At 36.9% G+C, this 19,117-nt stretch overlaps 1 protein-coding gene across 3 annotated transcripts in view; it reads right to left on the reverse strand.

Annotated features, from left to right (window-relative positions):
- IFNGR1 (interferon gamma receptor 1) overlaps window positions 1–19,117 on the reverse strand; it is a 24,890-nt gene continuing 5,773 nt past the window's right edge. For all 3 annotated transcript variants that reach the window (XM_064509041.1, XM_064509040.1, XM_064509042.1), the window contains 6 exons: window positions 14,845–14,959; window positions 14,444–14,616; window positions 12,721–12,881; window positions 11,721–11,898; window positions 10,539–10,654; window positions 1–4,434 (listed from right to left, as the gene is read on the reverse strand). In XM_064509041.1, coding sequence (XP_064365111.1) covers window positions 3,940–4,434; window positions 10,539–10,654; window positions 11,721–11,898; window positions 12,721–12,881; window positions 14,444–14,616; window positions 14,845–14,909 — 1,188 coding nt within the window. In that variant the 5' untranslated portion in view covers window positions 14,910–14,959 and the 3' untranslated portion in view covers window positions 1–3,939. The remainder of the gene's footprint in view (window positions 4,435–10,538; window positions 10,655–11,720; window positions 11,899–12,720; window positions 12,882–14,443; window positions 14,617–14,844; window positions 14,960–19,117) is intronic.

A 19,117-nucleotide genomic window follows, 5' to 3' on the forward strand; every position in this document is an offset into this window, starting at 1 on the left:
CAAGCTTCAAAATGCAGATTTATTCTTCAGTATAAAAGTTAACAGCAGCAAAAAGCAGAGCACATTATTTGCCTCAGATTTTTTTTAATTCAATATAAAAACATTTAAAATTTACAGTATTTACAAGCAGTTTAGTTATAAACTTGAGAAAAGAATCAAAGTATGCTCAGCAGGTCCATTTTGGATAGAACGCTGAGCTTACCAAAGCCAAGAAGACTTGGCTTAGACATTGCAAAAATATTTTTGAAGGGTAATGCTCTACTAGAATAGATTGCCTGGTGACGTTTTGTAGTCATTAGAGAGACATGCTAGAGGAACGATGTGGAGATTTCTGAGGAGAAAAATGAACTAGACTTCTGGAGGTTCCATCTAGCCCAATGATTGCATTAATTTAGAGAATATGAAAAATGTTAATAAATAAGGGTTTCATACTTAAAAGACCGAGTTTTTAAAAATCATACTAAAGATACTTATGCAGGTCACTATAGAAAACCTCTGTATTTTGGCTTTAATGTAGAGTACTTATTTGGTAAGATGAAAGGTGCTGCTTTTTTTTTTTTTTTTTGAGACATGCTGAAACTATTAATATGAATTAAGTATTTACTTGTATTAAACTGTTTACGTGGCACTACTTCAGAGCAACCAGTTACTTCTAGCTTAAGACAAACAGCTCTTTGCATGCAGGTCTCTCTCCTTGGAATCTCAACCAGTGAGGGACTATATACAAATATGCACATCTGTTCTAAGCAACTGGGACCACTATAAGATGTCTTCTTTTCACAGATGTCAGTAGATTTGAAGTGTGCATTTTTTAAACTATATTTATATGAAAAAGCATAAAAACACAGCATTTGATGCTTCTTGCCAGCACAGAATGTTACCACAATACTTTACTATTAATTGCACAGTAGATTAAAAAATTGCAAAGTTCACACAAAAAGGACAACTAAAGAAATTCTTAGAAAAGTTGTTAGCTGTAGCTGGTAAGGTATTTCCATGTTCCCCAGCTCAGGAAGTCCCCACACTGCAGGTTGCTGGAGCTGGATTGTATGCTGGCAGAAATACCATTATGCACTTACCTTGTTCCTAGGCTCTCTCTAAATACTAAGAACTGCTGGAGACAAGACTGTGGGAGATGGAGCCTAGTTTAACCCAGGGGATGCATTTTTGTCTCACTGTGACCTCATTTTCAGTCAGTCACAGCTAATGAATAAAATAACCTGGTGCTTTATGCTCCCTGCAAACTTCTCCAATTCACAGTCATAAAACCTGAAAGCTGTCTGAGCAATTGAAACATCCAGATGTACTCCGTGGTTGGCTCAAACTGTCCCCATCCCACTGACTTCCAAGGTTAAGTACACAGCACCTGGATGACATACCTGTACTGAAAGTGATGCTTCAGTGGTTTTGTAACTATAGTGTAGAAATTTTCAGTTATTAAAAGTTATTCTTGTGATAGTTTCAAGAAGAGGTTAGTTACATATGTATATGTTGCTTAGTACAAAATACCTAAGCTCCTATGCTTGAGTTTCAGGTTACAGAGTAACAGTGCCTTTCCATTACACAAAACTACCCACCATGCCAAATTCTTCCCATATTTATTTCTGTGTTACTTCTGATCAATCTTAACTATACCTACCCTTACCTATATCCTAGCACCTGGCTGGTCCCTTCCACTCACAGGACTATCTGACATTTATAACTTTCCAAGGTATTTATTGCAGTTCATATTTATCAACAAACCTACAAAACCTGGAAGAAAGGACAACAGCTTCAAACTCTGTACAAAACACAGCTGCCCATCTCCTTAGTAGCACAGATGGCTAAAAGCACACTTCAGTGGTGATCCATATTATTAACCAAAGTCAGTTTAGTCGAAACTTCAACTCCAAGTTAATTTTGATTTTCAAAGCCTCCTTAGAAGACAGAGACTTATTTCCTGCCCTTCTGCTGTGGAGATACACAGTTAGATCCTGAAAAATGAGTCACCTGCACCAATTGCTAGGAACTCAACCCAGAATATGACATTGAAAAAAAAATCAGATGGTCCCACTAGACTGAAATCTAATGTAGAAATACAAAGTCAGTTAAAACATACTGAAATCTTTAACTCAGCTTTCTGTTACAACATAACTGCAACATTTGCCTACTTGATTCGTCTTTTCCTCAAACTATCAAAATACTACTAGCAGAACTATTGTCTTCCTGTGAGTAGAGAAGGGAAAGACTGCTATTCTCCTGAACCCTTTGGGAATTGTGCATATACCACTGTGGTTAACGTCTGATATTTGCAGGAAAGAGAGCAGTCCAGTGGGTCCTCTAGAAACTAACTTTATCTTATGAATATTCATACCAGTGAGAAAGGTAAGGACAGCAGTACTACAATACTTGTTTTCCTTCAAAACCATTTGCTGTAATAGTCAAGATTTATGAGCTTTTCAAATACTAATGATACGCCTACAAAAAACATCTTTTAAAATAGACACTTTTGTAAAAAAAAAAAAAAGTGTGCAGACACACCATCTTGTGTCTGTAAAAAAAATATCCTTTTCCCCTGAAGTAAGCTTCATTAAAACCTACTGTAAACATTTCCAAAAAACCCAGAAAAAAACCATTTACCATAAAATCTTGTCTAAAGGGAAAAATAACTGGATTATAGGCATTAGACTCAAAATTTTTAAATAAGAAATATAACTCTCATTCTTCGACTTTCAAAATTATAATCTTATCCTTCAAAATTCAAAGTGCTGTCAGGTGACTAACTTCAGAACTACAAATTATCACACTACTTCTGTTTTGAGATGTATTTTGGAGGGAGATAGTTTGGTGTAGTTTCTGACTTATGTCACAAGAACTGAAAAATGGTAGTCATTTTCAACCTGCTAGAAAACAGCTTAGCTGTGACTGGCTGGACTCCTGTTGACTTCTATCAAAAACCACACTGTTCTAAGAATAAGAATAGAAAAGAAATGCTCTGGAGGAAGACAAACTTTTGAATTTTGAAAACATTTTCTAAAGAATTTGTGTAACCAGACATTAAACAAACTTCTTTCAATGAGGGTCAGTCAGCCTGCTAGAATAGGAGTTTGAGAACGTGACTTGGTTACACAGTGTATCTAGGCAACCCAAATCAATGCAGCTATACACAGATAACATAACTTTTTTAAAATAGCCTTTTTTAGAGTCACAGGACTTGTGCTCTGAAGGAAAAAGTCTAATGTTTACTGAAGGAAAAAGTCTAATGTTTACTAACTGAAATGTAGGAAGTACTAGTCCTCCAGTGCACATTTCTAATTGCAGAACAGAACATAATGAATAGCTGGTTCCTGGCCATGGAACCAAATTACTCAGTTCCTTCATGGTGCATGAAAAAGCTATAAGTATACTCTTCGAAGAAATAGTAGGATTTCTTTTAAAACAGAAATATCCTTTAAGCATTTAAGAGAAAACAAAGAGAAACAACAGAACACCTTCAATAAAGGCAAAAAACTCTCAAACATTTCTTGAACACCTCTCATAAACAAGTGAAGGACTTTAAGTATTCAGTTCACAGAATTAATTTTGAAAAGGATTTGAGACAGAATGGAACAATGATACAGCAACTGCTTTATATTCCTTCATGAAATATCTGTTCTCCATAGAGTACTATTAAAAAATTAACTTACTACTTCCTGTTTCAAATAGTACTCTATGCCATATACACAAACGCTTCTGGAAGTGACAGGTTATTATGAAACTTTTCCCCACTTTTTACGTTGTTCTCAGGCACTACTCTCAGTTGCATTTCAGCATCCCACTGTAGTAAGTTATATACTAGTTATTCTGTTTGGATCAGGATATTTTAAAACTTCTAGATGTTGATAACATTACCAATACTCTCCATAATCTTCAGTAATGCTTTTCTTCATGAGTTCTGGTTAAATGCTGCAGCTACCCTGGTTAGTCAGTGGGCCTGTATGCAATCACAGGCTGTTCTTCACCAACATCTATCAACATATCTAATGGCACGTGAGGCTTGTCATAGCCCGAAAACTTGAGACAGCTGCTTTGATTTACTGTTTGTTGTACTTCTGTGGTAGAAACCTCTGGATCTGAAGAGTTACTGCATAACTCTGTTTGATTATTGCCAGAAATGAAATAATTGTCTTTCACTTTATGACTTTGTTCATCATCAGAGGATACCTCCTCTGTGCTTTCCTGCACAGAAACCTCTCCTGTGTTGCTTGGTACCTCTGGCAGAAGAATACAAGATGCTCCTTCACTGGAATTCTCAGGATTAACAATTCCTTCTTTTTGCTCTACCTTCAGCGGGTTCACTTCATCATTCACTGGCGATGCTGCCTCATCTGGCATGAGGCTTACCACAGAGTTGTAGTTTGTCTCTAATTTTGGTTCTAGAAAGTTGTCTGTGTTTAGGTTTCTTATCACACTGACCTGAAATGGAAAAAGAAGGAAAAAAACAAAAAAACCTTTTACTTTTGTGTAAGTTACTAATTTATTGGCTTTAGCATCTGTCAGAGGTTCAGAGGTTAAAAAAAAAGTTTGTAATTAAATTTAATTTTATTACAATCATTTCCAACAGAAATTAGCAAAATGAGACTATGGCAAGTTCATTAGCCCATGGCTATGACTCCAACTGTTTGATTAATGCTTTTAGGCAAGCTAACAAAAATGCTTTCAGTGTGCAAGCACATTGCAAGGACCAGCTCCATTTCATAGGTGCAACCTTCACCTGTTATATTTTAAGTCACTTGAAGTTCACAGTGGCAAGGAGAGCAGCAGAGGAAAAAAAAGCAGTAGTACTCTTCCTCTTGAACCAGTTTCAGCAACCTTTCAAGCCCATAGATACACATGAGCATAACTTGTAATGAATATAATTTTCCAGCACTGTCTCAATTAGGAGAGAAGAGACCTTCCAAGACAGATCTTTAAAATAATATGAGAACCTTTAAACAGTCCTGCTAGTCACATCTATGCTGAAGTCTTCCTGTTCATTTCTCCAATATCATTACGCACTGTCAGGGCTGCAACAAACTTTGATGTTTCCCTTTGAAAACTCCACTGGTGAAAGCATGCATCAAGTCCTGTAGTTTGATTTGGTGGGGTTCTTTTTGTTGTTTTAAGATATTTTCAAGAATACATATGAAAAACAAAGTAGGGTAAGCTTTCAGCTGTGTAAAGCTGTCCCCTAAACCTAACACAAAGCTTACGGAAAAAGGGTTACTCAGTTCAAGAGTTTTTTCAAATTCTGTAATTCACTACACATATGTATCATGAAGTATGAGCTACTATGGGCTACCATGAGCTAAATTCTTACTGAGATATACACAATCAGTTTTTTGAGATACTTCGTTAGATATTTTGACTGAAAATATTGGTTGAGTCAAATCTGAAAGGGAGGGATGTAGCTATGGAGAAAAAAAGGTGGGGGAAAAAAATAGTGTGGTTTAAGAAAATCTCCAAATAGGCAAAAAGAATCTCCTATTCTGTACTTGTATAAAAACTGAGACAACCATCAAAAATTGGACCATTAAATCTTACTGTGCTTAACATATCTTCCTTGATCAAAAGGCTTTGAGGCCATATCTCCACATTCATACCTTCACAGCATCCTGGCTTTAGCAGAACTGATGCCATTCCTCCATCTCTCACTTCACTCCTGTACCTTCCCCTTCAATTGCCCTGGTATTTGTTTATGGTACTGTGACCTATGCTGGATCAATGAGACTATTCCAGTTAAAAAAAAAAAAAAAAAAACCCAAAACAAACATTCCATGGAGATGAAATACTTGCAATCTGAGTTTTACAAACAGCTGTATTAGCAGAACTAGGGTGAGATGATCTCTTTGAAGTCAAGGAGTATTCAATGGAAACTAGTAAAAAAATGGCATTAAGGTGGGTCCTGACACCAAGAATATGCCACACCACAACATAACTGCCCTTTAGAAAATGAATATCCAGAGAGAATGACGGCTGTTTTATTGGAATAGTCAGTATACTAGATAAAGAATATTCAGAGTAATTTTGTGTGAGCACATTTGGGAACTACCCATACTTAAGAAGCTGATGCTTAAAAGGTAGTTGCAGAAAACAGAATGCAATCAAGAAGGTACAGATACTTAAAAGCTTATGAACAGTTATTAGGATTGATGCTATACCTCTTGAAAATCTGTTTATACAGATATATGGAAAAATATTGGATATTTATGTCATACCTACACTGATCTTGAAGGGACCAGAATCTGTAGCTTTTTGTAGTAGTAAAAATCTTACTCCAATAGTCGCACAGTAAGTGGCATGAGAAGATAGTTCCCTATTTAAGTTGGAATACTTGAAGAACATGAATAAAAATTGAATGCTATAAAAAATATAGCTAAAAGCTGCATCTACAACAGTATGAACCTTCTTCCACCCCACCTCTACCTGCTTTACTACAGTAAAAACAAACAAAAGAAATCAAACCAAAGGGAGTCCCTAAGTTCTTTCTGTCCTTTAAAGATTTACACGTGGCCCTAAAGTCATATTCCTAAAATGTGTTAGGAAAATGCCTTACACTCTACACAGTTTCTGCATTTCACACTGCTTGCTGGCAACACTTAGAGAAATCCTGAGGATAAAGTACATACTCTCTATACAAACATATCCAAGACTTTTGTTCTCAAAAATAAAACCACTGAGTTTTTGCCTAAAGCAACATGGAGCAGACACTCTTACTCCCATCCACGAAACAAGGAAGCCATTGGAAGAAAAAAAAAAAAACCCTCATGGGTTTCCTGGTATCAAAGGTTCTTTAGGAGTCACTGAGTCACGATTTACACAAAGTAATTTAGCAATTCACACAGTCATTTCTAGTTTCAAAGAGAAGAATCAACAGATCCCACTACATTAATCTGAATGCCATTCAAAGCATCTCCAGTAAAAAGTGTAATTAATTTGAAGAAAAATATTTACTGTAGGTAAGTTATTATTTTTCTTTCAGGTACATAATACAATATCGGTAAACTGAGAGCCAACAGGAGAGCTTAAGCTGCATCTCGGCAGTATTTCCTGGCATGATGCATATGCTCAGGTATTTTAATGCCTCCAATGAGAACACCTCAGGTTTCAGGTCTTTCACCATCTTAATAGAGTAGAGTGTTACACAGGCGGAAGCCAGGCTCCAGGATACATATAAAAGACACATCCAAAAAAGAATGAATAACTATCAAGGTACTTGACAGTTTTTGTTTTAACTTTATTTTCTATATAACCTTATTTTCTAAGGGCTTGTCCACCTACACTAGTAGGTGTAGTACATTCCCAGTAATTTTCAGGAGCACATTCTCTGGAGGAGAGTTTGAGAAGTCCATTTCAAATCTCATTAGGGCTTTGACAAAATCTACATGGTTTTTGCATGTTTTCACAATAAATTAATGCTGGGTAAATGTATAAAATAGAAGACTCTTTTGCTTCCCTCTAAATATCAACACAGGAAAAAATACTTCACAAAAGCTAACAAAGCAACTTACCTCTTGTCAGATGATAATTATTTCTGGCAGACATCAGTCAATAAAATTTACAAGGACAATCAGTTACACAAATTGGAGAATCAGTTTCTCCAAATTAAAAAGATATGCTGCAAAAGCATAATGACTAAAAAGCCAGAGTCATAGAGAAAATTCTTGAATATTTCATCAGCATTTGTAAGTGCTCTGCACACACACCAAGAGAACACAACCTTGTCATCCCTGCCAGGCTTGGAAAAAAGCATCAGCAGATAGCAGAAGTGTTGATTTAAGCATGAGCTAAAAAATGAAATTTGCTGCTTTTCAAAGGGGCTTTTGCTTTTATGGCAAAGAGTGTATTTGGGTGCATTTTCTACCCATTAAAATATTTACCACCACTTAAAGATAAAAAGAACTGAGAGAAAGAGTGCGAAGTTTTGGGAGACTGAGATGCCCAAGGCTTATCACTAAACTGAGGAAGGGTTCCTTTTAGAGTGGATAAATCCGTATCATAAACCTTAACACAAAAATTTGGTTATCACGCACAGGACAAACTGGAATGACTGAGATGGTGGGTGGAAGGAGAAACATCTTGAAATACTTTTAGTAAGATAGCTGAAAGATAATGAATGGCTCTTTAATTACAGCTGGACTGCTGATAACATCAGAAACCTGTGACCCAGTAGAAGACAACTAGCATGACTAAATCTTGTAAATAACGTGCTCCATTTCACTAGATTCATATTCCTGGTAGGGTTCCTCCTACTATGAATAGGGGTGTTTTGCATATTTAAACTAAGAAACTCTCCCTTATGAAAGTAACCATTCAATGTTCATACTGTAAGACAGTCACATTTTGGAAGTAAGACCTGAACATGACTGACATGTTATTTCTCAGAGTCCTAAAAATCTTACAGAAGACAATGTAAATATTTTTGAGATCTAAATGGCAAGGTATTTTTTTTCTTTTCTTTGACTATATGAGCAGCAAGGCAGTTGCTTGATGATTGCTTTTTTTTTTTTCCCTCCTGATTTCAACTTGCTGAAAGTCATTCAAATAATTTAATCTTTTAGTGCCTTCTAGTGTCTACTTAAAGCTGTTAGGAAGCAGACCTCAGGAAGGCAGCTGTCCTAAAGTGGGACACCTTGCCTAGCCTAGTAACATACAGGAAGATTCTACAGATGCTTTGTTTTCAGGTAAAGCACAATAGTCATGACCTGTATGGAAAGGCATGTCTGGTGCAGATTTAAAACGCAGTGATAGGCTCTCAGCTCTAAGATGTCTGAAGAGATAATTCCCATATTATTCATATCTCCTGCACTGAAACTATCTTTGTGAGCTTTACAATTGAGATCAGAGAATTCAATGGAAATGGACAGAAGGTAAGGACCTTTACAAACAGTTTTAATTCCTTACAACAAGGTATAAAGTGGAATGTGAACCAGACTGCTTAAGAGTTGCTTGGTTTATATGGACTTTAATCAAAACCTTCACATAGCAGGAGGGAATCTGGTATGCTGGAACACGTAGGAAGCACAAGATAACATATAGCCCAGCAAATTGAGAGAATGGGCACTCAAACAAGTTTCACCAAGACAAGCTAAAGTGTGAACCTGGAGCACATGTCAGCAAGCTCACAGTAGTTACATAGCACCCATTCTACTCGGGTGATGTTTTTCCTATCCCCTTGGATGTGGGATCACAGTAGTTTTGGAAAGCCAGAGCAACAGGCATCTACTGGGCATAGCTTAGTCATTCTGGATGAAGGCATGTTTTGCTATAATGAGTTGTCTTCATGAAAATTGTGTGTATACATAGAATATAACAGTATGTATTCAGATTGTTACACACTGGTGTGAACAAGAAGCTGAAAGAGGTCACCAGTCTCTCACTTTTCCTACAGGTATGTGTGTAGGATATCTGGGTCTAGTTGTAGATTCCCTCGGTGGATTTATCTCATCTGGTTTTCCAAGTCTATAGAGTGGATGGCTACCTCTGAGCTAGTTCCAAGGCTTCTGTCATAGTTCATGGAGAGGAACAGGCATTTTAAAGGATGCTCTGCCTAACCAGATGTAGATACTCATTTTAGAATGAGATGAATCACACCTGCGCTCCATCAACCCTAACTAGATTATGGCTTACTGTAAAGGGACATAGCATCACTGGTTTGGATAGCTCCATTTGGTCACAGCAATCTCATCTCCTAATATCCTATTTCAAAAGGAAGCTGGCTCCAGAGGAACCCTGGGTGTTGAGCTACCCCTGCACCAAAATGGAATCATTCTAAGGGTCCTGAAGTTGAAGGATATGGAATTGAAGATCACTGCCTATTCTCTCTAGAAGTTATATGAAGCTTCCTGTATCTACTAAGGAGATAAATCTTGATATGATTACCAGTTAAGAATTACTACTGCCTCACATGACAGTTCTTGAAACTTGCTGCTGATTGTTCAGTTGTTACTAACAAGACACCAGAAGTATAATATAATGGTACTTGTCAGATGCTCTGCTCTGGCCTGGTGTGGAAACAAGGAGAACTCCCTGCTGTTTCTGCTTCTTAAAGTTCCCCGCAGACAAAATTGAGGAGCTGCTGACCTCTCGTCCCTGGGACTGCCCTGTGTGAGAACAGACTTCCACAAGTTGTTCTTCCTTCTCTGTATACCACTACAACTTTTTTCTTACTCCACACATCGCTGTAACAACATTAAACAATTAGCAGTACCACAATATTACCATAAAATGAAGGCATCTCATGCGTGTCCCTATAACTAGAATGAATACAAACGTATCTATGCACGCACACATTCAGTTTTTAGGAACTAAGTTTTCAAAATGGACCAAGTAATGTTGCTTCAGTCAAAAAGAGACTGAAGTCTAGTCCTAAAATAAATACAGAGCATCTGGTTGCGGAGGCTGTGAGAATCTTAGACTGATATAAATCCTAAACTTGTATGAGATCATAGTAAAAAATGAGATAGACATAAAGCCGTTAGTTATAAAACTTAGCTAGCTGGAGAGTAAAAATCTGATACAGAAGAGAAGTCTGAACTTACCAAAGACTTAGGCAGCTTTATGTTCTTCTTCCTTAGTTTCTTGAAGCCACAACATGTAATCAAAATTAGACCAAAGCTCAGGATGATACCAACCACAATTATAGTATTTTGTGTGCCTAGGAAGTTAGAGAAAGATTTGTCAAGAAGTTTGGAAAATAAACCATTTAGAATCATGTACAGAACCATGTATCATTTAGAATAACTTTAGAAACTGAAATAGCTCAGAACTCTTAGCTGCAATGTGCGAATGTATCACTTTACCACCTTTCTCACTCAAGAACTTAATTTATAAAACAATATATAAAAATTATAATAACACAATTTTCAAGTTATGAACACAGCAGTGTTTTTATAGAGATAAAGGAATTTTATAAATAACTTTTCGTTCCTCAGAGATGAGTGTGGATGAAGTTTTTTACTTCTTCCATGTGATAGTATATTAACTGACATAAGAATTACTGCATATAATCTAATGTCCAATAAAATTGTGAAATCTTTCAAAATATAAAACAGTTAATTCCCTCAAGCATACTGCTCTTCCTCTGCATAAAGAAAGAACATGTGACTGCTTTTACCAATTTTATCCCTTTTCTCTATTGAACTTTTGGTCCAGATTAAGTGACACTAAAAAGTTTGTAAGAGGTTTTCAGAGATACGAAGTTGGGTCACTAGCTGCCTTTGTTCTCTTAATAAAAACAAGATGATATCTTAATTTTTTTACTACAAGTTTATTGCTATTTCAAACTCATGAAGGCCTACATGCATTTTCTTTGAAGATACAATTCAGCAAAAAGCAATTTGTTACAAGATGGATGTTGTGTTTCTGGAAACCGTGCAACTGACTGAACAATCTGTTTGTCATTTGTTAATTACACCAAAGATCATGTACAGTCAAAACAAATTCTAGAATACCAATGAAGCAGGAAAAGCACCCGCTCCCCCCCCCCCCCCCCAAAAAAAATCAAGGTCACTTGAAAATAATGTATTATCATTAGAAGTCTTTAGAACTGGGAGAGTGCATTTGGAAAGAATGATGATGTTTTCCCTTTTCTGATACTCTCCTATGGGTCAGGTCAGTGCACAGCAATATCAGAGTCAGAATACTTAGCTAAAATCTCTGGTCAGACTCTTTATAGACAGCTCTTCAGTTACATTCTTACTAAATTTTTAGACTCTTCTTACTCAAAGTCTGCTTGTTAGGAACATGAATGCAGCTTTCTTCTGACTGGACGCCAAATATCAGATCGTTATATAAACTTCCCCTCGCCGAAACACAATAAATAGAACCTTCAGAAGGAATGGGGATGTTCAGGTTACATTCATGCATATTACAATCATCTGCAAGGAACTCCTCTTTACTCTACAAAAAAGCAAAGCCATATTATATCATTTGACTAAATACAACAAAATAAAAATTACAGTACCTTCCAACACTTCCAAAACATGACAACACTATTTGATACGTGGTCCTACATCCACGTGCCTTGCTAAAGCTGTGAACTTTGTCTATCAGCTATTTCCAAAAGAGAACCGTTTTACTTGCTACCTTAAGGAGTTATATTTGATCAAACCATGGTGCTTACAGCTAAAATTTTCAGATGCATCCAAAATAGGTTCTGTTGATATTCACATTCCTAATTCACTAAATTCAATTCCTAATTCCATAAAAATCATATCTGAATGCCTATGAAAAGTTAAAAATAAACACATCTGCTATGAGTTTTCTCAAGTTCACCCTCCATGATCGCTAAATGAATGAAGCGGTATCAGTATCTCGAAAGTTAATCTTCTGATACAAATGGTCTACCTAGAGTAGTGAAAGGCGCACAAATAAAGTTACCAGTGTTTCAGCATGTGTGCAGAAATAATAGCATGTAATCAAGTAGCCCTAACTTTGACATACAGGTCATACAACAACCTTTAATTTCTGTTATTAGACATGTATTTGGACAGCTAACATCTAGACCTGCATGTCATGTCTCTCACCATGACCCATTTGACATTTTAGGGCTTCACTTTGCATCAGTAGTCTTATGTTACATTCAGCTGTTTTTCTGATAACTGCTAACTTTATGTGTTATTGGACATTTTTTAAAAAATCTAATATTAAAAGGAGTGCACTCCCTGTTTATGTATTTAAAACACAAATATTTTAATTTGAAGTTTTCACTTTGAAACATACCTGATTTTTACTGTCCCTAAAAGTCACTGCATATGTGAGCTCTGAATAAACTTTTCTGATCCAAGGATAAAGCTCCACAGATGGAAATGGAGGATGATAAATATCAACGATGATTCTGTCACTGTGCCTTGAGAGATGCAATTTAGGTGGTCCTATTTCTCCTGAAACACATTGTACCTTTTCTATTAGGTCAAAGCTTTTGACATTTTATCAAGATATACAAATCTAATAAAACTTGCTATTTATACTTAACTTCCATAAATTCATTAGAGATTTGAGAAGAATTACATGTCTATTTTAATGCTGTTAATATTGTACAGCTGTAATACTGAGAAGTAATGAAGGCATATGGATACAAGCATGAATCTGCTTCTAAAACAGAAATAACAGAGATTGTCCACAAAGAATTTTACTGTTAAAAAGAAAAAAAAAGAAAAGAACTTTCCTACCTATATAAAGCCATAACAATTCAGCTCACTGACAACAGTTATAAAAAAAACAGAGCATTTACACATTTATGGGTAAATGAGAACAGAACACAAAATACTGCTGACTAAATCCCACCCATAAACCATGCTCAACTAAAAACAATATACTATCAAAAAAGGCTATTTGAAAATCCAAACAAATAGTGTCTTGAACAATAGTAGTTAGGAAGCCTGATTTCCTGTGGCAATGGCCTACATGAATTTTTGCTGTCTAATGGTCTGACTGAACATACGTGTCTCTTGTTCACTGCAAACATTACTTTGGGTCTTTCTTCCATACATCACTGCCAATTTTCTGCAAACTGTGGAACTTAGCATTATTTCCATGACTTCTGTCCCTTTGGCAAATGGTTGAAACTGACCATTGATTCCAAGTCATGAGAGTATTGGGTGAGGGAAGGGCGAGGAAGAAAGAGGGAATCTACAACTCCAACAATTTTTTACAACTCCAGCAACGCAGAAACCCAGCTCTCTCTAAAGCACAGCCCAAGCTATGCTTTGTCAGAGAAAAGTTCATGGACCATCCTGCCTGAAAGCCATAGCTTGAGAATGTAGCAAGTACTAAGGAAATCTCTTAGCCCTTCCTCACTCTTGTGTGACTTTTCACGTTGTGCTCCCCACATACCGCTGGGGCTTGCACCACAGTTTTGGAAAGGTTGGCTTGAAGTCTGGACATACAACTTCTACAGTAAAAAAAGTGCTATTCCTACTGAAGCAGCCCAAAGCATTTAAATGAAGAAGGAATAACTGTTACTTAACCAGACACAGGGGACTTCTGTAGTTTCTAGGTAACATCCATAGACACCCAAAGCTGTCAGTAAGTGCGGTTATAGTGTCAAGATATCACTTGGTAAGTGGGGCTGTAGTGCCAAGACATCACTTCACTGACCCCTTGAACACAACTTCTATGGGATCAGAGCTACCAGTAGCAGTTTACTACTATTCTTGCAAGCAGGCAAGAATATGGGAAAGATGTGCAGAGCACATCACTAGCACCACTCCTCTGCTTTTAAAAGTTTTGAAAAATATTCCAGTACTGCAGTGGGAGGGCAAAAAAGTCCCTACAGAGGCAGAACTAAGAAAACCCTACTGAACAACAATCATACTTCATTTCAGCCTGGACTCCTAAGTGTACAATATTCCCACCTGGGACATAACACAGTTAAAAGAAAAAATCCATTCACTTTTTAAATTTTGGGAGAAAATTACAAGATTTAGGGTGTGATGGAACTTACCATGCTTTCGCAAAATAAATTCACTTGTCTCAACATACTCAGACTGTTCTGACTCAAGAACAGCTTTAACTCGAAACCAATGGGAGGAAAAAAGGTCTTCTATTTCCCCTGAGAGATCACAAAAATGAGCTGAGGTGTTCACACAAGTAGAGATGGTCTTATAAACACCTAAGCTGTAAAACAGATCAAATAATAGTTAATACAATTGCCACTTATTGTACAGTATACTGCCTGTGACAAAACATCTGACAAATTTTGCCTTAATTTATACTTAGGCAACCTTCAGTTATCACTACATGGCTTCACCAAATGGGAATAAAACCATTTATCATAGACTGATGGCTTTTATATGCTTCTAGAAAATATGAAGTACAGGAAAAAATGAAAAAGTAAGAACTTACTTGTAAGGTTTGATTTCCACTGTAAAACGAGGGGTTTCGAAAACAGGTGGGTAATGCCAGTGCATGACAGTCCTGAAATTTTTGGATTTTATTACAATTTGTGTTGGCAAAGGTACTAGAAAGAAACAGAACAATTGGACTTAGTCAAGCATGAGAAAAGTCAAATATATTTTTGAATTATTTGGAGAAGGCAACATGCTAAAAATGACTGGAAAAATTGGACATAGAAGTCCCAAATACTTTTCCCAAAGAGGATTCAATTTGCTACCAGTATGAACACAACAGAGCCTTGCAGGCTGATTTTCTATTCTTTTCTCTTGCAGAGATAATTTTCTTCCTACATGCAACCCAGAACCTCAGATAACCCATGTCTATTGAAAGCAAGTCTTTCAGCCCTGATCAGGTTCATCAGCTGTGATGATTACACAGCTATTTTGGTATTATAGTGATCTACTAGCAGGACAGATAATAGGAATTTACTGAAGTTACAGTAACCCAATTCCTGCAGATCTATCTTGCTCTTTGGGAACCTGATCAGAAGTGGGGGGACCAAAGCTGCAGAATCCAGAGTCTATGCTCCAGGAAAGCCCTCCTGTCTCCGGACTCAGCCTTGCCAGAAGTCCATAGTCCTGCCGAGGAAAGCCTGGATTCAATGTCAGTTTCTGGCAATGACATTTTTACATCTCCTGTAGTATTTCTTAAAAGGCTGTTTTAATAAACTACTAACATTCATAAAGAATACGAACAGTGAAAATACCATGTAGTTCCACATATAGGAGAGTATTTGAAGTACATTTAGTAAATAACATCAGAGGTGAGGTAGTGAATGATACAGGAATAAAAAACAGCATTCATGGTTTCCTCATACAGGAAATGTGTCTATGCTGAGCACCAGCTGGAACGGGGTCAGCTGCAGGGGAAGGACAGTTACACGGCACTATAACTATTAAAGGCTGTCACAGCATACAGAAGAAGGGGATATGTGAAGGTCACCCAAACAATTTGATTTATCGCTTAGCTTCTCAATGTCTGGTTAGGCATCCCTAATCCCCTCTCTCAATATAGCTTTTGTGAAATGTTGAAAAATAACTCATATTTGACCTGCTCTAGGTTGCTTCTTGTTCACAAAGTGAGTGCTCCAACTTTGCTCTGTGATACATTAACGAGGGAAAGTAAACAATTTTCATGTCTTGAGAACAAGACCACAAAGATAATATCTGACAAAGAGTAATATATAGAGGCTCAGATATGCTATTAACCACGAAGATTTGATACATGCAATATACGTCACTGCGAATGGTGCTGTGGTTTAGTAATTTTCTAATATGTACAAAAGTGGTATTTCAGTTATTGGAAAAAAGGAACGTAATCATCAAATTCTCAACCACAAGAAAAGAAAGGTGCCAAGTTGATAGAAGAGGTGTTAAAGCACACAAATGCTACACTGTGCCTTAAAAGTAAATAATTGATGCAATAAGCCTTACAGAATTTTACTGTAGTGTACTATTATATAAATAAAATTATACTCAGCAAAAGAGTGGAAAAATCAAAATGCAGAGAATATTAGAACTGCCAGCAGAAGCTTAGCTTGGTTTCTTTGCGAACACGTAACTGAAAGTCAGGTAGTTGTAACTACGTACCATTTTGCTTTCTCCTGTCTCATTCTTCCTCCTGTACCCATATTTTTGTTTTGTACGTAGACTGAGTTATGTTCACTTAATGAACAGTCTTCAATATTTTTGTTAATTTAGATCATTACGCAGTTTCATGACTTAGTTATGAAATGCTATTCAAATATGATTCTTAATTAAGATTTACTATTTCATCTAAGTTCTTCTATGGTACCTATCACTAAATTATGCTAGCAAATGCATTTAAATCCATGCAAATATTTTCCCAACACCTCCGTAAGAAAAATGGTCATTCTTCTCATTTTACACTTGGGGATATAGGGCAGAGGAATATAACATTTGGAAATATACTTAAATACCAACTGCCCAACTAGGACCCAAAAGATTTTACCAAATTGCTTCTCTACAGGTCCATGAAAAACTACTCAACCTAATCACCCATTCTTCCACCTGGAGATGTTTTTTTAACATGCTCCTTCACTCTACTACAACACTGCGACTAAAAGCCACAAGAACTCTTGCAGAAAACAAGCATTGTTCAGGAAAAGATGACTTTCCTCACAAACTATATCAAATAAACCACCTTCCAGCCACCAGCGATGTCACCACTGACATGCCAACATCCCATACCACAATGGCACTGCAAGCTGGCCTTGATCGCTTACAGGAATAACCATACACACATATTGTCAGCTCATCCTTTTCATCCCTACTTATAACTTTGCTCTCAATGACCAAGCTAATCGAATGGTATCTCCCACAAACTAGTTACTCCCTCTCTGATCTCTCACTCCTGATCCTCAAGATCGACCTACAGGACACCTTTCAGCATAAGCTGAGAAGCTAAAATTCATAACTCTACTCAGGACTAAAAGTCAGTAGTGATACAAGTTTTATAGTACACCCCATTAAAGTCTCTCCATGTTTCACAGGCCAAAAATTACCTGCCTTTCTTTTTCTGAGAGATGCCACCTTATTTCTTCCACCACTTCCCTTACTCTCTACAGGCAGCAACCACCTCGTCCCTCAGGTAGTCTAATGGATATGCAGTAAATTCAATATAAAGTGCTCTCATCTTCGAGGTTTGCTAGTTCTACTTTAGAGCCAAAGAAAGCCTGAAAGCTCATCTCCTTTTCCTAATTACACTAGTTATCTTCATGGAATATGATATCTCTACCCACAAAAATTGCCTAACCAGTTTGACTCATGGAGTTACTTTTCAGGTCATTTAGCAATTCACAGAAGCTTAAGAAGCAAAACTTAGTGCTCAGCACTACAACCGATCAGACCATCCGGTGCCAAAACAAGCCCCGAAAATGGATCAGCTTGGAAAGTCTACTTTTAATGCCTTGATGAGACCAGTCTAGTCCCTTTCTTCACGTTTATCTCCCCACCTTGTTTTTACATAAGTAGTCTTAGTTGATGAGCTCACAGCCTCTTACACAAGCTGTCTATCTGCCTTCTAAGAATTTCTCCTCCATTCAGCCCCCACTCTTGTGCCAGTGCAGAGATGGAGCCTTGCAACATCCCTCTCCCAACTTCATTCCACTCCAGCATCAAGACTACAGATCACAGAGAACACAGCAGATTTTCAGAGCACTAGCATTTAATGTTCATAGATGTTACTTCTGTGTATTACTAGTTAAAATGCCACAACAGTTTATTTGAACACTGTTTTATTAAACCATAATGAAACATTAACTTTTTAAGCATGCTACACTGTTCTGCTACATTGTTTAGCAGGCACAACTAGGGAAAGATGATAGTGGCTAGTGACACAGTGGTAATCTTTAAACATAAAACTCTTGATTTATAATAAATTTAATCAACTCAAATACAGCAACACTGAAGGAGCAAACTCAAACAGTGAGAAACTAAACATGGGAAAAGTGTGAAAAATTGTTCAGCAAACCAAGTCATGATGTATATGATACAGGACATTCAACAAGTTCCGTTTTGCTTCCAGTTCAGGTACAGTCATTACCATCTTCACAGTTAGCCCCATTCACCTTGCTGTGTAAGACGGCAATATTGGCTAACAGAAAAGCAACAGCGACTTCAGGAAGAATAGTTTTTCACAGAAGCACAGAAATTACCCTAGGGATGTGCAATATGGAACTACTTCAGACAGCAAATCTATGTCCAAAGAGAAAGTGAATAAAGGGAGAAGGTAGGTGGAAAGACCAGTCAGCTTTTTTGTTTTAAAAAAAAAAGATTATGGAAACCAAACATGCTTGGGTATTGAGGATAAAGAACTGGAATGTTGGAAAGTAAAGGTAGGAAAAAGGGAGGAGTAAAAACAAACACAAGCAAGATCACAGAATAAACTAGAACTTGAGCATTTAACAGAGAAGATCAGAAGCGGGTATGCAACCACTTAGTTGATATCAGCAAATTTGCACAAGGATCAATTTTAAAGCAACATACACTGCTCTCTGAGAGAAATGTGAGTATTTGCTCATATACAAGCAGTCCAGACTATTTAATTAATGCTCCCATATGGGGTGACAAAGATCTGAGCAAATGTGACATGCACTGTGGTGTTTAAAAAAAATTTATATTTATATATATATAAAATCAAATATCCTCTCAACGTGTATTTAAGTACTACAGTTCTGGAGACACTTCCCTCCTCAGCAGGC

Source organism: Dromaius novaehollandiae, chromosome 3 (assembly GCF_036370855.1).
Source record: "Dromaius novaehollandiae isolate bDroNov1 chromosome 3, bDroNov1.hap1, whole genome shotgun sequence".
NCBI classification, from domain to species: Eukaryota; Metazoa; Chordata; class Aves; order Casuariiformes; family Dromaiidae; genus Dromaius; species Dromaius novaehollandiae.